The sequence below is a fragment of the Hemibagrus wyckioides genome, linkage group LG29 (genome assembly GCF_019097595.1).
Source record: "Hemibagrus wyckioides isolate EC202008001 linkage group LG29, SWU_Hwy_1.0, whole genome shotgun sequence".
Taxonomy (NCBI): domain Eukaryota; kingdom Metazoa; phylum Chordata; class Actinopteri; order Siluriformes; family Bagridae; genus Hemibagrus; species Hemibagrus wyckioides.
Window position 1 is genome coordinate 5,085,429 of NC_080738.1, and position 25,809 is coordinate 5,111,237.

At 41.0% G+C, this 25,809-nt stretch overlaps 1 protein-coding gene across 1 annotated transcript; it reads left to right on the forward strand.

Moving 5' to 3' along the window:
• Window positions 1–13,917: 13,917 nt before the first annotated feature.
• chrnb5a (cholinergic receptor, nicotinic, beta 5a) lies at window positions 13,918–25,532 on the forward strand. Its single transcript, XM_058384911.1, has 7 exons — window positions 13,918–14,114; window positions 20,888–21,033; window positions 21,129–21,173; window positions 21,482–21,591; window positions 23,529–24,438; window positions 24,789–24,931; window positions 25,040–25,532. Exons 1-7 carry the CDS (start codon window positions 14,063–14,065, stop codon window positions 25,050–25,052), a joined length of 1,419 nt encoding a protein of 472 aa, XP_058240894.1. The 5' UTR covers window positions 13,918–14,062; the 3' UTR covers window positions 25,053–25,532.
• Window positions 25,533–25,809: the final 277 nt, after the last annotated feature.

A 25,809-nucleotide genomic window follows, 5' to 3' on the forward strand; every position in this document is an offset into this window, starting at 1 on the left:
AGAGGATTCTCTATCATGTGAAATGATGAGCTGACAGATATGGACAGAGAGTGAAACAAGGAAAGATGAGAATTTGCTGAATAATGCTTAACACACACACACACACACAGCCATCTGCCTGAGGGGCAGTCTGAGTCAAAACCCATGCTGCTAAAGACAAATCAAGCTAAAACTGATTTACTCTGGCAGGGAAGCCTCAGTGTAGTGTGTGTGTGTGTGTGTCTGTGTGTGTGTGTGTGTGTGTGTGTGTGTGTGAGAGAGAGAGAGACTTCAGTGTCAGAAATACATGCATACATCAGCATATTAACGTCACTATGTACTATGATAACATACAGCCTTACATTCTGAAGGATAGTGTGTGTGTGTGTGTGTGTGTGTGTTATAAATGTATATTTTTGTTCATATTTAGACTGAGACTTTTATAACCTCTCAGGTTAACTGTATAACACCACAGGTTAACTGTATAACCCCACAGGTTAACTGTATAACCCCACAGGTTAACTGTATAACACCACAGGTTAACTGTATAACCCCACAGGTTAACTGTATAACCCCACAGGTTAACTGTATAACACCACAGGTTAACTGTATAACCCCACAGGTTAACTGTATAACCCCACAGGTTAACTGTATAACACCACAGGTTAACTGTATAACCCCACAGGTTAACTGTATAACACCACAGGTTAACTGTATAACCCCACAGGTTAACTGTATAACACCACAGGTTAACTGTATAACCCCACAGGTTAACTGTATAACCCCACAGGTTAACTGTATAACCTCTCAGGTTAACTGTATAACCCCACAGGTTAACTGTATAACCTCTCAGGTTAACTGTATAACCTCTCAGGTTAACTGTATAACCCCACAGGTTAACTGTATAACCTCTCAGGTTAACTGTATAACCTCTCAGGTTAACTGTATAACACCACAGGTTAACTGTATAACCTCTCAGGTTAACTGTATAACCTCTCAGGTTAACTGTATAACCCCACAGGTTAACTGTATAACCTCTCAGGTTAACTGTATAACCTCTCAGGTTAACTGTATAACACCACAGGTTAACTGTATAACCCCACAGGTTAACTGTATAACCCCACAGGTTAACTGTATAACCTCTCAGGTTAACTGTATAACCTCTCAGGTTAACTGTATAACACCACAGGTTAACTGTATAACCTCTCAGGTTAACTGTATAACCCCACAGGTTAACTGTATAACCTCTCAGGTTAACTGTATAACACCACAGGTCAACTGTATAACCCCACAGGTTAACTGTATAACACCACAGGTTAACTGTATAACCCCACAGGTTAACTGTATAACCTCTCAGGTTAACTGTATAACACCACAGGTTAACTGTATAACACCACAGGTTAACTGTATAACACCACAGGTTAACTGTATAACCTCTCAGGTTAACTGTATAACCCCACAGGTTAACTGTATAACACCACAGGTTAACTGTATAACCTCTCAGGTTAACTGTATAATACCACAGGTTAACTGTATAACCCCACAGGTTAACTGTATAACCCCACAGGTTAACTGTATAACCTCTCAGGTTAACTGTATAACCCCACAGGTTAACTGTATAACCCCACAGGTTAACTGTATAACCCCACAGGTTAACTGTATAACCTCTCAGGTTAACTGTATAACCCCACAGGTTAACTGTATAACCTCTCAGGTTAACTGTATAACCTCTCAGGTTAACTGTATAACCCCACAGGTTAACTGTATAACACCACAGGTTAACTGTATAACCCCACAGGTTAACTGTATAACCTCTCAGGTTAACTGTATAACACCACAGGTTAACTGTATAACACCACAGGTTAACTGTATAACCCCACAGGTTAACTGTATAACCTCTCAGGTTAACTGTATAACCTCTCAGGTTAACTGTATAACACCACAGGTTAACTGTATAACCTCTCAGGTTAACTGTATAACACCACAGGTTAACTGTATAACCCCACAGGTTAACTGTATAACCCCACAGGTTAACTGTATAACACCACAGGTTAACTGTATAACCTCTCAGGTTAACTGTATAACCCCACAGGTTAACTGTATAACCCCACAGGTTAACTGTATAACACCACAGGTTAACTGTATAACACCACAGGTTAACTGTATAACCTCTCAGGTTAACTGTATAACCCCACAGGTTAACTGTATAACCCCACAGGTTAATTGTATAACACCACAGGTTAACTGTATAACCTCTCAGATTAACTGTATAACCCCACAGGTTAACTGTATAACCTCTCAGGTTAACTGTATAACCTCTCAGGTTAACTGTATAACACCACAGGTTAACTGTATAACACCACAGGTTAACTGTATAACACCACAGGTTAACTGTATAACCTCTCAGGTTAACTGTATAACACCACAGGTTAACTGTATAACCTCTCAGGTTAACTGTATAACACCACAGGTTAACTGTATAACCCCACAGGTTAACTGTATAACACCACAGGTTAACTGTATAACCCCACAGGTTAACTGTATAACCCCACAGGTTAACTGTATAACCCCACAGGTTAACTGTATAACACCACAGGTTAACTGTATAACCCCACAGGTTAACTGTATAACCCCACAGGTTAACTGTATAACACCACAGGTTAACTGTATAACCCCACAGGTTAACTGTATAACCTCTCAGGTTAACTGTATAACCCCACAGGTTAACTGTATAACCTCTCAGGTTAACTGTATAACCCCACAGGTTAACTGTATAACACCACAGGTTAACTGTATAACCCCACAGGTTAACTGTATAACACCACAGGTTAACTGTATAACCCCACAGGTTAACTGTATAACACCACAGGTTAACTGTATAACCCCACAGGTTAACTGTATAACACCACAGGTTAACTGTATAACCCCACAGGTTAACTGTATAACCTCTCAGGTTAACTGTATAACCCCACAGGTTAACTGTATAACCTCTCAGGTTAACTGTATAACCCCACAGGTTAACTGTATAACCTCTCAGGTTAACTGTATAACCCCACAGGTTAACTGTATAACACCACAGGTTAACTGTATAACCCCACAGGTTAACTGTATAACACCACAGGTTAACTGTATAACCCCACAGGTTAACTGTATAACACCACAGGTTAACTGTATAACCCCACAGGTTAACTGTATAACACCACAGGTTAACTGTATAACCCCACAGGTTAACTGTATAACCTCTCAGGTTAACTGTATAACCCCACAGGTTAACTGTATAACCCCACAGGTTAACTGTATAACACCACAGGTTAACTGTATAACCTCTCAGGTTAACTGTATAACCCCACAGGTTAACTGTATAACACCACAGGTTAACTGTATAACCCCACAGGTTAACTGTATAACCCCACAGGTTAACTGTATAACACCACAGGTTAACTGTATAACCCCACAGGTTAACTGTATAACACCACAGGTTAACTGTATAACCCCACAGGTTAACTGTATAACCTCTCAGGTTAACTGTATAACACCACAGGTTAACTGTATAACCCCACAGGTTAACTGTATAACCCCACAGGTTAACTGTATAACCACACAGGTTAACTGTATAACCTCTCAGGTTAACTGTATAACCCCACAGGTTAACTGTATAACCCCACAGGTTAACTGTATAACACCACAGGTTAACTGTATAACACCACAGGTTAACTGTATAACACCACAGGTTAACTGTATAACCTCACAGGTTAATTGTATAACACCACAGGTTAACTGTATAACCTCTCAGATTAACTGTATAACCCCACAGGTTAACTGTATAACCTCTCAGGTTAACTGTATAACCTCTCAGGTTAACTGTATAACACCACAGGTTAACTGTATAACACCACAGGTTAACTGTATAACACCACAGGTTAACTGTATAACCTCTCAGGTTAACTGTATAACCCCACAGGTTAACTGTATAACCCCACAGGTTAACTGTATAACCTCTCAGGTTAACTGTATAACACCACAGGTTAACTGTATAACACCACAGGTTAACTGTATAACACCACAGGTTAACTGTATAACACCACAGGTTAACTGTATAACCTCTCAGGTTAACTGTATAACACCACAGGTTAACTGTATAACCCCACAGGTTAACTGTATAACACCACAGGTTAACTGTATAACACCACAGGTTAACTGTATAACCCCACAGGTTAACTGTATAACCTCTCAGGTTAACTGTATAACACCACAGGTTAACTGTATAACACCACAGGTTAACTGTATAACCCCACAGGTTAACTGTATAACCTCTCAGGTTAACTGTATAACCCCACAGGTTAACTGTATAACCCCACAGGTTAACTGTATAACACCACAGGTTAACTGTATAACCTCTCAGGTTAACTGTATAACCCCACAGGTTAACTGTATAACACCACAGGTTAACTGTATAACCCCACAGGTTAACTGTATAACACCACAGGTTAACTGTATAACCCCACAGGTTAACTGTATAACCTCTCAGGTTAACTGTATAACACCACAGGTTAACTGTATAACCTCTCAGGTTAACTGTATAACACCACAGGTTAACTGTATAACACCACAGGTTAACTGTATAACACCACAGGTTAACTGTATAACACCACAGGTTAACTGTATAACCTCTCAGGTTAACTGTATAACACCACAGGTTAACTGTATAACACCACAGGTTAACTGTATAACCTCTCAGGTTAACTGTATAACCCCACAGGTTAACTGTATAACCCCACAGGTTAACTGTATAACCCCACAGGTTAACTGTATAACACCACAGGTTAACTGTATAACACCACAGGTTAACTGTATAACCTCTCAGGTTAACTGTATAACCCCACAGGTTAACTGTATAACACCACAGGTTAACTGTATAACACCACAGGTTAACTGTATAACACCACAGGTTAACTGTATAACACCACAGGTTAACTGTATAACCTCTCAGGTTAACTGTATAACACCACAGGTTAACTGTATAACCTCTCAGGTTAACTGTATAACCCCACAGGTTAACTGTATAACACCACAGGTTAACTGTATAACCCCACAGGTTAACTGTATAACACCACAGGTTAACTGTATAACCCCACAGGTTAACTGTATAACCCCACAGGTTAACTGTATAACCTCTCAGGTTAACTGTATAACCCCACAGGTTAACTGTATAACCCCACAGGTTAACTGTATAACCCCACAGGTTAACTGTATAACCTCTCAGGTTAACTGTATAACCCCACAGGTTAACTGTATAACACCACAGGTTAACTGTATAACCCCACAGGTTAACTGTATAACCCCACAGGTTAACTGTATAACCTCTCAGGTTAACTGTATAACCTCTCAGGTTAACTGTATAACACCACAGGTTAACTGTATAACACCACAGGTTAACTGTATAACACCACAGGTTAACTGTATAACACCACAGGTTAACTGTATAACCTCTCAGGTTAACTGTATAACACCACAGGTTAACTGTATAACCTCTCAGGTTAACTGTATAACCCCACAGGTTAACTGTATAACCTCTCAGGTTAACTGTATAACCTCTCAGGTTAACTGTATAACACCACAGGTTAACTGTATAACACCACAGGTTAACTGTATAACCTCTCAGGTTAACTGTATAACCCCACAGGTTAACTGTATAACCCCACAGGTTAACTGTATAACACCACAGGTTAACTGTATAACACCACAGGTTAACTGTATAACACCACAGGTTAACTGTATAACCCCACAGGTTAACTGTATAACACCACAGGTTAACTGTATAACACCACAGGTTAACTGTATAACCTCTCAGGTTAACTGTATAACACCACAGGTTAACTGTATAACCTCTCAGGTTAACTGTATAACACCACAGGTTAACTGTATAACACCACAGGTTAACTGTATAACCCCACAGGTTAACTGTATAACCTCTCAGGTTAACTGTATAACACCACAGGTTAACTGTATAACACCACAGGTTAACTGTATAACCTCTCAGGTTAACTGTATAACCTCTCAGGTTAACTGTATAACCCCACAGGTTAACTGTATAACACCACAGGTTAACTGTATAACCTCTCAGGTTAACTGTATAACACCACAGGTTAACTGTATAACACCACAGGTTAACTGTATAACCTCTCAGGTTAACTGTATAACCCCACAGGTTAACTGTATAACCCCACAGGTTAACTGTATAACCTCTCAGGTTAACTGTATAACACCACAGGTTAACTGTATAACCCCACAGGTTAACTGTATAACCTCTCAGGTTAACTGTATAACCTCTCAGGTTAACTGTATAACACCACAGGTTAACTGTATAACCTCTCAGGTTAACTGTATAACACCACAGGTTAACTGTATAACCTCTCAGGTTAACTGTATAACACCACAGGTTAACTGTATAACACCACAGGTTAACTGTATAACCTCTCAGGTTAACTGTATAACCCCACAGGTTAACTGTATAACACCACAGGTTAACTGTATAACCTCTCAGGTTAACTGTATAACACCACAGGTTAACTGTATAACCTCTCAGGTTAACTGTATAACCTCTCAGGTTAACTGTATAACCTCTCAGGTTAACTGTATAACACCACAGGTTAACTGTATAACCCCACAGGTTAACTGTATAACACCACAGGTTAACTGTATAACACCACAGGTTAACTGTATAACCTCTCAGGTTAACTGTATAACCTCTCAGGTTAACTGTATAACCCCACAGGTTAACTGTATAACACCACAGGTTAACTGTATAACCTCTCAGGTTAACTGTATAACCCCACAGGTTAACTGTATAACCTCTCAGGTTAACTGTATAACCTCTCAGGTTAACTGTATAACACCACAGGTTAACTGTATAACACCACAGGTTAACTGTATAACCCCACAGGTTAACTGTATAACACCACAGGTTAACTGTATAACCTCTCAGGTTAACTGTATAACCCCACAGGTTAACTGTATAACCCCACAGGTTAACTGTATAACCTCTCAGGTTAACTGTATAACCCCACAGGTTAACTGTATAACACCACAGGTTAACTGTATAACCCCACAGGTTAACTGTATAACCTCTCAGGTTAACTGTATAACACCACAGGTTAACTGTATAACACCACAGGTTAACTGTATAACCTCTCAGGTTAACTGTATAACACCACAGGTTAACTGTATAACCCCACAGGTTAACTGTATAACCTCTCAGGTTAACTGTATAACCTCTCAGGTTAACTGTATAACACCACAGGTTAACTGTATAACCCCACAGGTTAACTGTATAACCCCACAGGTTAACTGTATAACCTCTCAGGTTAACTGTATAACCTCTCAGGTTAACTGTATAACCCCACAGGTTAACTGTATAACCCCACAGGTTAACTGTATAAGACCACAGGTTAACTGTATAACCCCACAGGTTAACTGTATAACCCCACAGGTTAACTGTATAACACCACAGGTTAACTGTATAACCTCTCAGGTTAACTGTATAACACCACAGGTTAACTGTATAACCCCACAGGTTAACTGTATAACCTCTCAGGTTAACTGTATAACACCACAGGTTAACTGTATAACACCACAGGTTAACTGTATAACACCACAGGTTAACTGTATAACCTCTCAGGTTAACTGTATAACACCACAGGTTAACTGTATAACACCACAGGTTAACTGTATAACCTCTCAGGTTAACTGTATAACCCCACAGGTTAACTGTATAACACCACAGGTTAACTGTATAACCCCACAGGTTAACTGTATAACACCACAGGTTAACTGTATAACCCCACAGGTTAACTGTATAACCTCTCAGGTTAACTGTATAACCTCTCAGGTTAACTGTATAACCCCACAGGTTAACTGTATAACCCCACAGGTTAACTGTATAACCTCTCAGGTTAACTGTATAACCCCACAGGTTAACTGTATAACCTCTCAGGTTAACTGTATAACCTCTCAGGTTAACTGTATAACACCACAGGTTAACTGTATAACACCACAGGTTAACTGTATAACCCCACAGGTTAACTGTATAACCTCTCAGGTTAACTGTATAACCTCTCAGGTTAACTGTATAACCCCACAGGTTAACTGTATAACCTCTCAGGTTAACTGTATAACCTCTCAGGTTAACTGTATAACACCACAGGTTAACTGTATAACCCCACAGGTTAACTGTATAACCTCTCAGGTTAACTGTATAACCCCACAGGTTAACTGTATAACACCACAGGTTAACTGTATAACCGCTCAGGTTAACTGTATAACCCCACAGGTTAACTGTATAACCTCTCAGGTTAACTGTATAACCTCTCAGGTTAACTGTATAACACCACAGGTTAACTGTATAACCCCACAGGTTAACTGTATAACACCACAGGTTAACTGTATAACCTCTCAGGTTAACTGTATAACCTCTCAGGTTAACTGTATAACCCCACAGGTTAACTGTATAACACCACAGGTTAACTGTATAACCTCTCAGGTTAACTGTATAACCTCTCAGGTTAACTGTATAACCCCACAGGTTAACTGTATAACCCCACAGGTTAACTGTATAACACCACAGGTTAACTGTATAACCTCTCAGGTTAACTGTATAACACCACAGGTTAACTGTATAACACCACAGGTTAACTGTATAACCTCTCAGGTTAACTGTATAACACCACAGGTTAACTGTATAACCTCTCAGGTTAACTGTATAACACCACAGGTTAACTGTATAACCTCTCAGGTTAACTGTATAACACCACAGGTTAACTGTATAACCTCTCAGGTTAACTGTATAACCTCTCAGGTTAACTGTATAACACCACAGGTTAACTGTATAACCCCACAGGTTAACTGTATAACACCACAGGTTAACTGTATAACCTCTCAGGTTAACTGTATAACACCACAGGTTAACTGTATAACACCACAGGTTAACTGTATAACCTCTCAGGTTAACTGTATAACCTCTCAGGTTAACTGTATAACCCCACAGGTTAACTGTATAACCTCTCAGGTTAACTGTATAACCCCACAGGTGAACTGTATAACCACACAGGTTAACTGTATAACCCCACAGATTAACTGTATAACCTCTCAGGTTAACTGTATAACCCCACAGGTTAACTGTATAACACCACAGGTTAACTGTATAACCTCTCAGGTTAACTGTATAACACCACAGGTTAACTGTATAACCTCTCAGGTTAACTGTATAACCCCACAGGTTAACTGTATAACACCACAGGTTAACTGTATAACCTCTCAGGTTAACTGTATAACACCACAGGTTAACTGTATAACACCACAGGTTAACTGTATAACCTCTCAGGTTAACTGTATAACACCACAGGTTAACTGTATAACACCACAGGTTAACTGTATAACACCACAGGTTAACTGTATAACCTCTCAGGTTAACTGTATAACCTCTCAGGTTAACTGTATAACCCCACAGGTTAACTGTATAACCCCACAGGTTAACTGTATAACCTCTCAGGTTAACTGTATAACCCCACAGGTGAACTGTATAACCACACAGGTTAACTGTATAACCCCACAGATTAACTGTATAACCTCTCAGGTTAACTGTATAACCCCACAGGTTAACTGTATAACACCACAGGTTAACTGTATAACCTCTCAGGTTAACTGTATAACACCACAGGTTAACTGTATAACCTCTCAGGTTAACTGTATAACCCCACAGGTTAACTGTATAACACCACAGGTTAACTGTATAACCTCTCAGGTTAACTGTATAACACCACAGGTTAACTGTATAACCTCTCAGGTTAACTGTATAACCTCTCAGGTTAACTGTATAACCTCTCAGGTTAACTGTATAACCCCACAGGTTAACTGTATAACCACACAGGTTAACTGTATAACCTCTCAGGTTAACTGTATAACCTCTCAGGTTAACTGTATAACCCCACAGGTTAACTGTATAACCCCACAGGTTAACTGTATAACCTCTCAGGTTAACTGTATAACCCCACAGGTTAACTGTATAACCTCTCAGGTTAACTGTATAACCCCGCAGGTTAACTGTATAACCCCGCAGGTTAACTGTATAAACCCACAGGTTAACTGTATAACCCCGCAGGTTATCTCTATAACCCCACAGGTTATCTCTATAACCCCACAGGTTAACTGTATAACCCCACAGGTTAACTGTATAACCCTGCAGGTTATCTCTATAACCCCACAGGTTATCTCTATAACCCCACAGGTTAACTGTATAACCCCACAGGTTAACTGTATAACCTTTCAGGTTAACTCTATAACCCCTCAGGTTAACTGTATAACCCCACAGGTTAACTGTATAACCTCTCAGGTTAACTGTATAACCTCTCAGGTTAACTGTATAACCCCACAGGTTAACTGTATAACCCCACAGGTTAACTGTATAACCCCACAGGTTAACTGTATAACCCTGCAGGTTATCTCTATAACCCCACAGGTTATCTCTATAACCCCACAGGTTAACTGTATAACCCCACAGGTTAACTGTATAACCTCTCAGGTTAACTGTATAACCTCTCAGGTTAACTGTATAACCCCACAGGTTAACTGTATAACCCCACAGGTTAACTGTATAACCTCTCAGGTTAACTGTATAACCCCACAGGTTAACTGTATAACCCCACAGGTTAACTGTATAACCTCTCAGGTTAACTGTATAATCCCACAGGTTAACTCTATAACCCCACAGGTTAACTCTATAACACCACAGGTTATCTCTATAACCCCACAGGTTAACTGTATAACCCCACAGGTTAACTGTATAACCCCACAGGTTAACTGTATAACCCCGCAGGTTAACTGTATAACCCCACAGGTTAACTGTATAACCCCACAGGTTAACTCTATAACCCCACAGGTTAACTTTATAACCCTGCAGATTAACTGTATAACCCTACAGGTTAACTGCCTGGGAATCAAACCCAGGCCATGGCAGTAAGAGCACAGGATTCAAAACAAAAGTGTCTGAATAATTATTATCAGAGGTATTATATTATATGTATTTGAAATTAATTACAGTCTAGAATCTTTACAGGAATGTGTGTGTGTGCTAATGTGTGTATAAAATAATTTTAGCAGCATCAGATCATTAACCTAAGTGTTTTGTGATTGCTAAAATATGCACACACACACACACACACAGAATTTATAATCAGAATTACCCTCATTCCATTAATTTTTCAGAATCTAACACTAACACTCATTTTATTAAAGGTACATGGTGTATGATGGTCATATTGCAGATTTATCAGACTGTCACGGTATTTTGAATTATGAATTACTATTTCCTGTTGTAACACAGTGTTGGTAAATCCTTGATTCTGATTGGTCAGGAGGTTCTGTGGCATTAACCACTGGCCACAATTTAATGGAATTCTGTGGACATTAATAATTGTTTCTAATTCCTTCACGTGGACTAATAACATCTTTAAAAAATTGCATTTACATTTTGGCCTACATTTGCCCTTATCCAGAGCATCTTACATTTTATCTCATTTTTTATACAACTGAGGGTTAAGAGCCTTGCTCAGGGGCCCAGCAGTGGTAGTTTAGTGGACCTGGGATTCGAACCTTCTGATCAGTGATCATATCCTAACCTGACACTGTTTGTTTAACCACACAATGTTTGTGTGTGAATGTGTATTGAGGAACTATCAGGCTTCTCATGTTAACAAGAAATGTCTTGGGCTGTTATTTCGCACTGACACTGGAGACTCCTTCCATAAGTCCACTAGATCATCAATTACACACGTCCTTCAAATGTGGAGACCATACAAGTCCAGGTGTAATCATAGCTTACTATAGACCCTTTCGGGCCGACGATTCGGGTCTGGATTACGTCACAGCGCTACCTGGAGGCAAAACAAAGGAAAAACTGGAGGCAGCCAATACAAACTAGTATAGAGTCGGCTACATAAGGAACACAAATGTCATCTTGTTGTGTTGTTGGGTGACAGAATTGACAGAGTACAGACTACAATTTGAGGATTTATCGCATACCTGCTGCTGTAACAGAGGCCAGCGGCGCAGAAAAACCTCACTTTCCTGATCTCAAGAGGCACACTAGCGACTGACGTTAGTGGATGCAGTCTTTTGCCTCCGTGTTAGTGCGCCTACCTCCCATGTCAGGGACCCAGGTTTGAGATCCACTTGGAGTGGGTACAAGTAGGACCCGGGGGTTTACATCAGTGCCGTGACCCGGATGGGAGTGAGGTTTAGAGGGGTGAGTGTAACAGAGGCCAGCGGTAGGTGCTGTGAAGATAAATCTCACTCCCCTGATCTCAAGAGGCATGCTAGCAACTGACGCTAGTGGCTGCAATCTTTAGCCTCTGTGTTAGTGCGCCTGCCTCCCATGTCAGGGACCCGGGTTTGAGATCCGCTCAGAGTGCGTGCAAGTAGGACCTGGGGGGTTACATTGGTGCCGTGACCCGGATGGGAGTGAGGTTTAGGGGGGTGGGTGTAACGGAGGCCAGCGGTAGGTGCTGTGCAGATAAACCCTGATCTCAAGAGGCACGCTAGCGGCTGCAGTCTTTCTTTAGCCTCCTTGTTAGTGCACTTCACATCAGATGAAGTTAAAGAAACTATTGTTTTTCATTGGTATGGTTTATGGTTTGGTTTCATGTCTAAATATTTCTTATCCATGCACACCTCATCAGAAATTAGTTCTCATGAAATGCTAACTTTTTAGCGTGTAAGTTAGCTAACTGGCAACTAATGACCGGAGACTAAACAAGGAAACTGTTTGAGTCATCTCCCTCTCTACAGTTGACAGAAGCGCTGGGTTTTTCTATCAGATAGGTGTAGATGTCAGGTCACTCAACTGGAGGTCATCCATCCGGGTCGGCCAATCTAGTTCCGTCCATTAAAGGTAAAAAATTGTTTTCGAATGACAGTGAGTGACCTAACATATTCAGACAAATTGGGATTTTGACCAGTCATTGTTTAAAAACAAACTAACAAAACTTTGTTGAGCTGTGGTTATAGAAAATGAATCAACACCTTGCTATGGAATCAAGATCAGACTGTTAGAGAATTTATTTTCTCACTTTACCTAGCACACCTTTAAAATGATGGGATTTCGGACAAATGTTCGATAGATATTTGGGTCTGAAAACCTTTATCTAAGCAAGTAACCTGGCTGTAACACATGGTTCCCACCTTTCCTGTCCTTCCTGGCAGGATTTCTCAGCGATCTCCACTAATGCTAGCGTGTATGAATACTATGTATTGCACTGGTTTTCTCAGGGTTCTCTGGTTTCCTTCACACTCCCTCACACTCATCTGGAAAAATGGATCACGTCACAATGCGCTCCGATATCCTGTCTTCCCGATACGAATCAAATGCAGTAGCTACTGTCATAGTACGCCATTTCGGACGCACACAGGGTCAAGCTGAAGTAACCGAACCTTATTTAGCACTTTGCTAATTGATTATCGGGGCACCATTTTGGATTTTGACGGGTCAGGGAAAAGTTTTCCACCTTGAGCTTTCCTTTTATTCATCCTATATTCATTTACACACCACACTATTATTTATTAATATTTTAATAAGACACGTGACTCCTCGTGTCAGTGTAGCGCGAGATTCTTTTGGCACGAGGTCTCCAAATTCACTTCATGATAAACAAACAGAAAGAAAAAACAGAAAAGACTCCGCTTAACCAGATAGATAAGAGCTTTTAAGGATTTTCCTTTCTCCTTCCTCTGTATTTCTTCTTTAATGGAATATTCGAGGGAAAACTGAAAGGAGTGAGAGGAAGAGCTGAGCGCGCGCAAGGTATTTCCCGCTCTTTCCCCCCCCCCCACTTCTGCACGAGCACACACACACACACACACACACAGAGAGAGAGAGACAGCGCGCGCTCGGCGTTGCCTTCACGAGCCGCGTAACGGTCACTTCAGATTCAAGTCTTTTATTTCTCGTTATTTTTTCTTTCAACAAACAAAAAAGGAAAGAGCGGAAAAGAGAAGGAAAAAGAGGAGGAATACAAAGGAATTCGATGGGACGATGGCAGCAAACTGGCCGCTGGCACTTTTTCTGCTTTTCCTTCATGTTTGCAGTAAGTACTCTGAGGTAAACTGACAGAAATTCCAAAATTAGCAATTAGCATCGCGCTTCTTTCTTCCGTTCAGTGCCAGAAATATCCAAATATTCCTTATTGTTTTAGTTTTGATGTATTTTCTCTCACTCTTGCCTCTTCCAACAATTAATGTTTTATTATTGTTTGTTTGCCTTTCCTTATTTATTCTGACCTTTCCTAATAAATATGTGGAACAAACCACTTGATTAGCAATTAGCCTGATAGCAAACCCCCTAATTTCTTCTTCATTATTATCTTATTATTATTATTTTAAAATATTATATGCGGTTTCCTGTTTTATCTCTATGGTCAGAATTACAGTAATGGATAAATTATATAGTCCGTCATAATATCATAACAATTTGTAGTTCTTGAGGAATAAGGCCAGGCTTGTTATCCTTCTGTTATCTTTAAACTTTGTGTGTGTGTGTGATGTAAATGGAATAATCCCGAGCGCTCATGCCATTCATTGTGTCTAGAAGCCAGTGAAATATGTTTAGTCTAGGATGACTGATGCTCACGTCTGATTGTGTTTTTCAGCAGGACGTGCGTTCTGTATCTCAGGACAGGATCGCCGAGGCCATGTGATGTAGCGCACGCGTTCAGAGCAGACGTGTGTACACGGGTTTTATTTTTGGTCTGTTCGCCGCTGTCACGTGCGACGGATGGGACTTTTTAGGAAAACATCTTCGCTAGTGAATATTAGCTCCTGGCTGAAAAGATTTTCGGTTTAGTAAATAGCTTGGCTTGGCTAGTTTGTTTGAATCGATCGCGTGGAGCGGTTGCTAATGGACTACCTAGCTGGAATTAGCACGGATATCAGGCAGAGAATTGAAAATGGTCGCTTTTTAAACACACTTTTTAACACACACCCTACTGACTGTCTTAATATTGTTCTTTTTCAGAGCAAGAAGGTCCCAGGTTCGAACAGTCGGGGGCCTTTCTGTGTGGAGTTTTCCCCATGGCTGCGTGGGTTTACTCCGGGTACTCTGGTTTCGTCCCACAGTCCAAAAACATGTACAATAGGTTGACTGGTGATTCTAAATTGCCCGTAGGTGTGAGTGTGTGTGGTCGTTTGTCTATATGTGTGGCCCTGTGATGGACTGGTCACCTGTCCAGGGTGTACCCCTGCCTTTCACCCAATGTGTGCTGGGATAGGCTCCAGCAGATCCCTGTGACCCTAATTAGGAATAAAGTGGGTATAGAAGATGGATGGATGCACATTTGATCCTATTGCACGCATTAAACTAGCTAATTATTTGCTTTTCTTTGTAAATCAAAGCCTTATTGTCTATAAACTCGTCAGCTTGCTCAGCAGACATCTCAGTCTCGGTTGATCTAGCAGGACTGAAATTGTTATGCCATTAATTGTTAAGTGTGAGTAGTCGGGAGAGACCGTTTAATCAGATGCACATTCGTCTGAGTGTTCTCCGGTTACACTGTGAGAACAAACAAAAGATAGATAGATAGATAGATAGATAGATAGATAGATAGATAGATAGATAGATAGATAGATAGATAGATAGACCAATCAGGCATAACATTATGACCAGTGCCAGGTGAAGTGAATAAGACTGATGATCTCCTCATCATGGCACCTGTTAGTGGGTGGGATATATTAGGCAGCAAGTCAACATTTTGTCCTCAAAGTTGATGTGTTAGAAGAAACACAGGAAAGCAGGAAAAATGGACAAGAGTAAGGATTTGAGCTTTGAGTTTGATGAAGGGCCGAATTGTGATGGCTAGACGACCGGATCAGATCATCTCCAAAACTCTTGCAGCTCTTGTGGGGTGTTCCCGGTCTGCAGTGGTCAGTATCTATCAAAAGTGGTCCAAGGTAGGATCAGTGGTGAACCGGCGACAGGGTCATGGGTGGTCAAGGCTCACTGATGCACGTGGGGAGAGAAGGCTGGCCCGTGTGGTCCGATCCAACATATGGTCATAATGTTATGCCTGGTCAGTATAGATAGATAGATAGATAGATAGATACATGTACCCAAGGGGAAATTTGGGTGCTACACTACACAAATTTATACATTTATCATATCTAACTTGCAAAAGACATCAGCAATAATTATATATATATATAAATAAAACACAGCAAGAAGCACCCCATTTGGTGAATATCAGATCTATGCAGATGAATGAATTGAATTCAGTCCCATTGTTCATTTGTTCTGGGAAGCCAGAGGCACGTCCCGTTGGGAGGAAGCATTGTGGAGTCCGGTGGCAGCTGGAAAAAAGAGACACCAGCCCATGCATGATTGCCCACTTAGTGTTCAGTTTCTGAGGTTTGTAACAAAATATGCTGGATAATGTGGTACCAGGAAACATTTGGGTTCCTGACCAGTGCTGATGGTGCCTATAGATGCCTGTACAGGAGCAGCAAGCAGTGTCTATAAGTGCACTACTGATATGTCAGCAGTTAGACTCTAAGGTCAGTATGCCATGGATAATAACATAACCACTATAATGGATAGAAGTGTTGGTGTTTGAGATGAGCACACGCAGGGTAAATGATTGTGTATCTGCGCTTAGTCTTATACCTATGGGATCGGACGTAGCGTGAAGTAGCGTAGTGTTCATTTACGTAGCATTGATTTTGTTTTGTGTTTGATTTCTATGTCAGCAGGTTGGTTGCAATGCTGTCAGTGTGCGTGTTTGTCACAGACAGGAATAGTGTTTATTCTTTAATTATTAAACATATGAAGTGCAGTAGGATGTTATTTCTCTCTCTCTCTCTCTCTCTCTCTCTCTCTCTATCTCTCCAAATCCTCAGCAGGTGAAATATTGGTTTTTCCTGCTGATCAGCAGCTTTTGTGCATCATATGGATTTAGAAAGGTTGGTTCCAACTCTTCTGCCGTGTTGAGCGTGGAAAAGGAGCCTCAGCTTGCTCTCTCTCATATTCCAGAACCAGCAAAAGGAAATGATGAAGAAATCCAGGCCAAAGTATGGCGAGTTAATTAGCTAGTTACAGATGCAAACAAGTATAATGACTACACAGCCAAAATCCTTTACCTCTTTTTAATGTAGGACATTGTGGTTGTGTCCCTGACATAAAGATAAAAAATTGTTGAACACGACATAAAGTATAATGATGTGATTCTATTTAGTAATATATTTAACTGCATGGTGATGCAATGAAGTGAATAAGACTGATGATCTCATCATGGCACCTGTTAGTGGGTGGGATATATTAGGCAGCAAGTTTTGTCCTCAAAGTTGATGTTAGAAGCAGGAAAAATGGACAAGTGTAAGAATTTGAGCGAGTTTGAGCAAAGGACCGAATTGTGATGGCTAGACCACTGGATCAGAGCATCTCCAAAACTGCAGCTCTTGTGGGGTGTTCCCGGTCTGCAGTGGTCAGTATCTATCAAAAGTGGTCCAAGGAAGGAACAGTGGTGAACCGGAGACAGGGTCATGGACGGTCAAGGCTCATTGTTGCACGTGGGGAGAGAAGGCTGGTCCGTGTGATCGGATCCAACAGACAAGCTACTGTTGCTCAAATTACTGAAGAGGTTAATGCTGGTTCTGATAGAAAGGGGTCAGAATACACAGTGCAGGACGGGTCAGGGCTGTTTTGGCAGCACCAACACAATATTAGGCAAGTGGTCATAATGTTATGCCTGGTCGGTGTAAATCACAATTATTTTGCTAGCTTTGGTATGTATGGTACCCCTGAGTGTTCCCGATTCCACACACGCTGATTAATCCTCTTAGTAAAAAGCATTCCACTGTCCCCAGACTGTGTGTGTGATATAGCAGTGTGTAGTGGTCAGACTGGGAAATGAGAAGAATGGTCAGGCTGGTTACTGTAACTCAAATAAACACTCTACACTCACTATGGTGAGCAGAAAACTATCAAAAACACCTGGCTGATGGACTACAAAAGAACAGGAATTTGAGGTTATAGTGATGAAAACATGAGAAAAGCCCAGCTGATATGTTTATGTGTATCATCACAGATGCCTGGCCACATCCTCTTCTTTTAACCCTCGGTCAAGACACCAAAACCCTCCAGGTCTGTGCCCTACTTTTCTAAAAAAGTTCAATCAACATCAAAGAATGGATTTTACTGGAGCAGAGAAGGCTTTGGTCCTGATTCTGTCCATCTACCACTTTGAGATTTCTGTGTCAAGTGGGGTAAGGGGATTAAAGTCTACACTGATTGAAGTTATCTCAGAAAAAAAATAAAATTAAACTTTTTTTTTTGCAGCGCTATAAATTTATTAATCCAACATGTGGCAGGAAAAGATAAAGTAATCACAGATTCAGGTCTCAAATAAAGGACAAGGACAATGAAAAATTGTCCAATGTGTTAGAGAAGGTAGGTCAGCTTTTTAAAAAAACTAGATTTATTCCACATTATGGGTGGACACAACGTGAAATGGGATCAAACGTTTTGCACATACACTGACCAGGCATAACATTATGACCACCTGCCTAATATTGTGTTGGTGCTGCCAAAACAGCTCTGACCCGTCATGCACTGTGTATTCTGACACCTTTCTATCAGAAACTTCTTCAGCAATTGGAGCAACTGTGTGTGTGTGTGTGTGTGTGTGTGTGTGTTCAGAGCAGAACAAATCCCAATTTCATGTGACATCATCTTGGACCCGTGACTTGAGCATCGTGTTCAAAGAGGAAAAACAGACGTTAACCTGTCACTTACACACAGTTTGGTCTGTTTCCCCGTAGCTGATGAGATGTGTAGGAGTAACAGTGCTGAAGATTTTTTTTCACATTTTCTGTAGAAAATAGACGGCATGTATATCGAGTGACACTTTGACCTTTCTGTTATTTCATCCTAGCAGACCACGAGGTTTTTTTTGTATTCGCCATAGTTCAGCATTGTATTGTTTTATAGTCTTCTAGACCTAATCTCTCTGTCATGCCTTGAAGAGATCTGTCATAAATATACACCGATCAGCCATAACATTATGACCACTGACGGACGAATAACAGTGATGATCTTTCTCTTCATGGCACCTGATGAATCACGTTTTCTTTTACATCATGTGGATGGCTGGGTGTACGTGCGTCTTCTGGCACCAGGATGCACTATGGGAAGAAGGTGAGCCGGTAGAGGCGGTGTCATGCTCTGGTCAATGTTCTGCCATCCACACGTTCCACCTACCTAAGCATTGTTGCAGACCATCTACACCCTTTCATGGAAACGGTATTCCCTGATGGCTGTGGCCTCTTTCAGCAGGATAATGCGCCATGCCACAAAGCAGAAATGCTTCAGGAATGGTTTGATGACCACAACAACCAGTTTGAGGTGTTGACCTGACCTCTAAATTCCCCACATCTCAGTCCAGTCCAGCATCTGTAGGATGTCCGATCCATGGAGGCCCCACCTCGCACCTTACAGGACTTAAAGGATCTGCTGCTAACATCTTGGTGCCAGATCCCACAGCACACCTTCAGGGAGTCCATGCCTCGAAGGGTCAAAAGGGGGACCGACACAATATTAGGTCATAATATTATGGCTGATCGGTGTATGTTCATTAGAACATACTATTATAAGGAAGTGCTGTCACAACATGCTGAGCTCCATTAACCAGGTATTAATAGGGCATCTTATTAAATTTCCCAGTGTGAACACACTACTCACACATCACTCATCCTGACTTAGGAAACAGTAGCAACCGAAAATAATGAGTGAATAGAGTGACATAAAATCAGTTGTGCTGGAGAGTGAGCAGAAATAGAAATAGCCTTTATTTGTCACATGTACATTACTGCACAGTGAAATTCTTTCTTTGCATATCCCATCCTTGGAGGTTGGGGTCAGAGTGCAGGGTCAGCCATGATACAGCATCCCTGAAGCAGAAAGGGTTAAGGGCCTTGCTCAATGGCCCAACAGTGGCAACTTGGCAGTGCTGGGGCTTGAACCCCCAACCTTCCAATCAATGACCCAGAGCCTTAACCACTTGAGCCACCACCGCCCCAACATGTAGTACTGAGAGCTCTGCGCTACAGTATATTATATTATGGTATATTATAGTATTCTGCTATCGTACTGCATCTGCTCAATAACCTTCTGAAAAACGCTGTAGTGGGGAGATACCTACTATAAACACTAACAGATGTCCAACACTAATCCTCAGCCTTTTAAGTTCTTTCTGGGGCAAATGCCCTCTTTGCCCTCTTTAGTCACGCCATGACATATTTTCTAATAATGGATTTAACAGTAAATATTGGCATTTATTTATTTATTTATTTATTTAATATCCAAATCACATCTTTGTCCTGGACTTGTTCTGATGGTTCAGTTTGTTTAGGTTTGTTGTGTATTTTAATCATGTGACACATCACACAGAGGTCACCTCAACTATGATTTTCTGATGCCAGCTGGTTAGACCGGAGCTAATGTATGGGATTCAAACCAACACTTTACAATGAAGTGGTATTTTCTGCATGATATATGATGATATGCAGTATAATTCTAATCAAAGTCTGGAAAGGTTCAGTGGGGTGAAAACCTGTGTAAAATACTGTATTTGTTGCTCTACTGTAGAAAGTAGTAGTTATGGTGAGTTTCAGAGGAGATCGGTTAGCTAGCTTGTTTGTTTTTGCAACTGTGAGCAGCAAGAAAGGAAGAAAGAAGTGCAAGTCATTTCAGATTTTTTTTTAGAGAAAGTGGAGATTGTAGCTTGTGATTGTGTTTCTACTGCTCACGCTTCTAGGATTTGTATTTGCTTTATGTGTCCTACATTTACTTTGTGTGTGTGTGTGTGTGTGTTAGGTTCCCTATCAGCTGATGCTGAAGAGAGGTTGATGGACTTCCTCCTCAGTTCTGATCGGTACAATAAGCTAATCAGGCCAGCGATCAATAAGAGTCAGCAGGTCACCATCGGCATCAAAGTGTCCCTGGCTCAGCTGATCAGTGTGGTGGGTGCTACACACACACACACACACACACACACACACGAACTATCCCTGAACCACAGTGTCCTGATCCTGCTGTACTGTTTTAATCACTGCAGAATGAGAGGGAGCAGATCATGACCACTAACGTGTGGCTCACGCAGGTGAGGTCACCTGCAGCTCTTTCAAACATACACATACAGTCGGAATGAATTTACTGTTTATTTATTATTTAAAACAAAAACAAAAATCATGTGAATGTTTAAGATCCTGACTTTTACTATAGTTTTAGATACAATTATAGTTCTGGTTATTTGAAATGTTTTAATAAAACATTCCTACATGGATAACAGGAAAATTGGATGAATATGCGTACTAAAATCTTGTTATATATAATTCAGTAAATTTCAGTTTTCCAAGAGCAGAAACGAAGCAACTGTTGTCTTGTCCGCTGTTTTTCTCCAACATGCAGGAGTGGAATGATTACAGACTCGTTTGGGACCCTGACAACTACGATGGCATCCAGAAACTACGAATCCCCTCCCACCACATCTGGCTTCCTGATATCGTACTCTACAACAAGTATGCTAATGATCTAAAGCCCAAACCAACTCATTCCGCACCAAAGGACACACATTAATTAAAAGATATTTAGGTCACCCTAAATCAAAACTCATACTACACTGATCATCCATAACATTATGACCACCCGCCGAATATTGTGTTGGTCCCCTTTTGCTGCCAAAACAGCCCTGACCCCGTCGAGACATGGACTACACTAGATCCCTGAAGGTGTGCTGTGTGTTAGCAGTGCATCCTTTAAGTTCTGCAGGTTGCGAGGTGGGGCCTCCATGGATCAGACTTGTTTGTCCAGCACATCCTACAGATGCTCAATTGGATTGAGATTGGATCACCAGCCTTCGCTCCCCACGTGCATCAATGAGCCTTGACCGCCCATGATCCTGTCTCCGGTTCACCACTGTTCCTTCCTTGGACCACTTTTGATAGATACTACACCACTGCAGACTGGGAACACCGCACAAGAGCTGCAAGAGTTTTGGAGATTCTCTGATCCAGTCGTGTAAGCTATCAAAATTCGGCCCTTTGGTCAAACTTACTCTTACTCAAATCCTTGCTCTTGTCCATTTTTCCTGCTTCTAACACATCAACTTTGAGGACAAAATGTTGACTTGCTGCCTAATATATCCCACCCACTAACAGGTGCCATGATCATCAGTCTTATTCACGGTGACTCTCACTGGTCATAATGTTATGCCTGATCATTGTACAATATAATCAATGTTCCAGACTTATACAATGAAGCAGTTCTCCGACTGTGAGATAATTTAGTGTCTTGTTTATTAATTTATTATTAGAAATTATTCTCCAGGAGAAACAATACTGTAATTCCACAAATCCTGGGGATTTAATTTAAAAGGTAACAAAGAAATAAAATTAGGTGTTACATAACAAAATGCTCTAAATGGAACTTTTAAGGACGTAAACCTGATGATCTTTGATGCTCAATGTGCGTGTGTGCTATATATATATATATATATATATATATTGTAAAAGTGAGGTCATGTAGCTTTTCTGTCAGGTTTGAAACCCTCCATCACTCAGATGTTTTGAGCTGTAAGATCTAGGCCACCGTCTCCTTGGAGATTCAGTTTGATCTTTTGTTTAATTTCAACACTCCATTTAGTTCGTGGAGCAAGATTCGTAAAGACAGCAGGGGGAGGACGGAAACAGATGTTTAAGACATAAATGAAAGCAGTAAAAAGTGATTACGGCATGCAATCACGAGCTAATTTGATTAAGAGGCATCTCGACGACTGCTTTACAGACTCAGCAGTCCATGTAATCCCTTACTAAAATAAGCTAATGCTCATTTTAATTGAGGAACTGTATGTGACACTGCTGAAGGAGGGAAAAAGAGGCCAGATGAGCAATAGCTTAGTTAATACATATTATTCACATTTTACCACACACACACACACATCAGGAGTGAGACACTGACTCATAGCATTGTGCAACAACTCAAGGTGGTTAAATTATATAATATTCAGTGTGAATTTTAAAGAAGTGAGAATATCTCGGTAAAGCTGTTGAGAACAGACTGTAATTACTAACTGAATTATTTCGCACGTTAATGAAATTACAGTAGTCACAATCATGCAGCCGGTTCATGCTAAAAATGTATGCACATATTAATCGTTTGTTAATTATTTATCACGTTTATTCATTTCAGTCAACAGGAGACAAGCTGTTCTTTCACATTCTACATTATGAGCATGTGTTCCTTCAAAACTATATGTCTGAGTAAAAATAAAACCGATTCTCAGTCACATTCGGTTATTTTTACCGGAGATATACAGTTACATTCATCTGTTCAAAGCTATACATGTGAATGAAATCGGATTGAGATGAAGTGAAAATGTTTTAGAATTTAACTTTATAGCTATGTTGCAGAACAAAACCAAAAAAAAAAATCTTCTGTCACTTCCTGTCTATCCCAGTGCAGACGGTGTGTACGAAGTCTCGTTCTACAGCAACGCTATTGTCTCCAACACGGGCGACATCTTCTGGCTTCCCCCGGCCATCTACAGGAGCGCCTGTGCCATCGAGGTCCGCAACTTTCCCTTTGACCAACAGAACTGCACGCTGAAGTTCCGCTCATGGACATATGACCGCACCGAGCTCGACCTTGTGCTGACCTCTGACTTCGCTAGCCGTGATGACTACACGCCCAGCGGCGAGTGGGACATCGTGTCTTTGCCTGGCCGCAAGAACGAAGATCCAGACGACGTCACCTACATGGACGTCACATACGACTTCGTGATCCGACGCAAGCCGCTGTTCTACACCATCAACCTCATCATCCCGTGCGTGCTCATCACCTCTCTCGCTGTTCTCGTCTTCTACTTGCCATCAGACTGCGGTGAGAAGATGACTCTGTGCATCTCTGTGCTACTGGCCCTCACTGTCTTCCTGCTACTGATCTCTAAGATCGTTCCACCCACCTCGCTGGCTGTGCCGCTCATCGGCAAGTACCTGATGTTCACCATGGTGCTAGTGACCTTCTCCATCGTGACAAGTGTATGCGTGCTTAACGTGCATCACCGCTCGCCATCCACACACCACATGCCGGTGTGGGTGCAGCGCGTCTTCCTGCATCAGCTGCCCGTCTTCCTGCTCATGCGGCGACCGGGTCGCTCTAACATGCGGGAAAGATTTCGGAGGAAAAACCGGAGCAAGTCATTCTCCGGTGACGCCTTCGCTCTAGGGGCCTGGAAGACGGCGGAGCTGCCTGAGGGCTCTGAATTTGGGCAGAGGGTACGAGTAAGGCGTGACACAGATGTGGATGCGGCCATAGAGGGCGTGCGATTCATCGCTGAACACATGAAGAATGAGGATGATGATGAAGGGGTGAGGAAGTCCCTAGCTGACATCTTGTGAACAAGTATTGTTTTGAGTATTTAGTAATGTTCTTGCACCTGTATCAGGTGTTCCTGGTCTTCATGATCTTCTTGTACCTTAGAAGTGCTTGAGGTTTTGGGAAAGAATGTAATTACGGTTGCTCCATAGTCGGTTTTCTAAAGGGAAGACTTTGTGGTGCTTTTATTATTTTAATCAGTAGGTGTTGTAGACCAAAGCTTCAGACTACAGATCATTACATAGTACATGTGGAATCTAGCGACATCCTAGCAACCGACTGGCTTAGCAGATGACCGCCTATAGCAACACCCTAACCATGCACAAATTGTGTGAATTTGCAGGTCATTGAGGACTGGAAATATGTTGCCATGGTGATCGACCGTTTGTTTCTCTGGGTTTTCATCCTGGTATGTCTGATTGGAACGCTCGGCCTCTTCATCCAGCCGCTCTTCCAGAGCTACAACACACCTGTAGCAAGAGATGAGTGAGTGAGTGAGTGAGTGAGTGAGTGAGTGAGACATAGAATATGATAAATTTTCTATCGAATCGAAAATGTTTCATTCATCATCTTCTCTCTTTTTTTCTGTTTTAGCTATGGCGTTTGATAAACACGTGCCGGGTAAACTCAAGAAGATATCAGAGCACCTATCAGTCACAGTGAGAGCAAACAATACTGAATAAGAGACCACACGTACATGCCGATCGGGTGGCCAGACATCCAGCACCTGCCAAGATCTGCAGCTATGTGATTGTGATGACTGATATCGCTTCATCAGGGTATACAGAACTGTATTAATGCACTGTGAAAACTAACAGAGAGGTTATCACCTTAAACTCCTACAGTTTAGACACTGAAATCGTCATACACAATGTTTTCTTCTACGCTTCTTTTACATAATGTGTTTCACTGCCTGAAAATATGCCCTTCAGTTCCCCCAGTTTTTCTGTCACGACTCCTGCTGGATTAATCCTGTAATAATTTACATCAGTGGAGTTTTGGAAATATTTATATTTGCAAAATTTAAATATGTAAACATCACTGTGTATAGCTTCAAGGGCAAAAAAATATAATGTTTCTTATAGTACAACCAAATAGCACTTTCCATGAAGGTAATATATATATATATAATATATATATAATATATATATATATAATGGCTTATATATAAATATGCTAAAATGCATTAATTAGCCATTATACACATTATAATTATTAATGAAAAGACATTACACTTCATAGCCATTACACTTATGCAATTTCCTTTTATTAAACCAAATCCACCAATTTTTTTTTTTATATCAATTTAGAGCAAATGCTTTGTAGAATGATTTCTTAATATTTCTCCTGTAAAATAAATTTAT

What these genes read in the sequence shown, in the direction of transcription:
- chrnb5a (XM_058384911.1), top strand. Translation starts at nt 14,063, where the DNA reads ATGGCAGCAAACTGGCCGCTGGCACTTTTTCTGCTTTTCCTTCATGTT. An exon ending in TGGCTCAGCTGATCAGTGTG is followed by an intron (nt 21,034 to 21,128) that starts GTGGGTGCTACA and finishes TAATCACTGCAG; the next exon opens with AATGAGAGGGAGCAGATCAT. An exon ending in GATATCGTACTCTACAACAA is followed by an intron (nt 21,592 to 23,528) that starts GTATGCTAATGA and finishes TGTCTATCCCAG; the next exon opens with TGCAGACGGTGTGTACGAAG.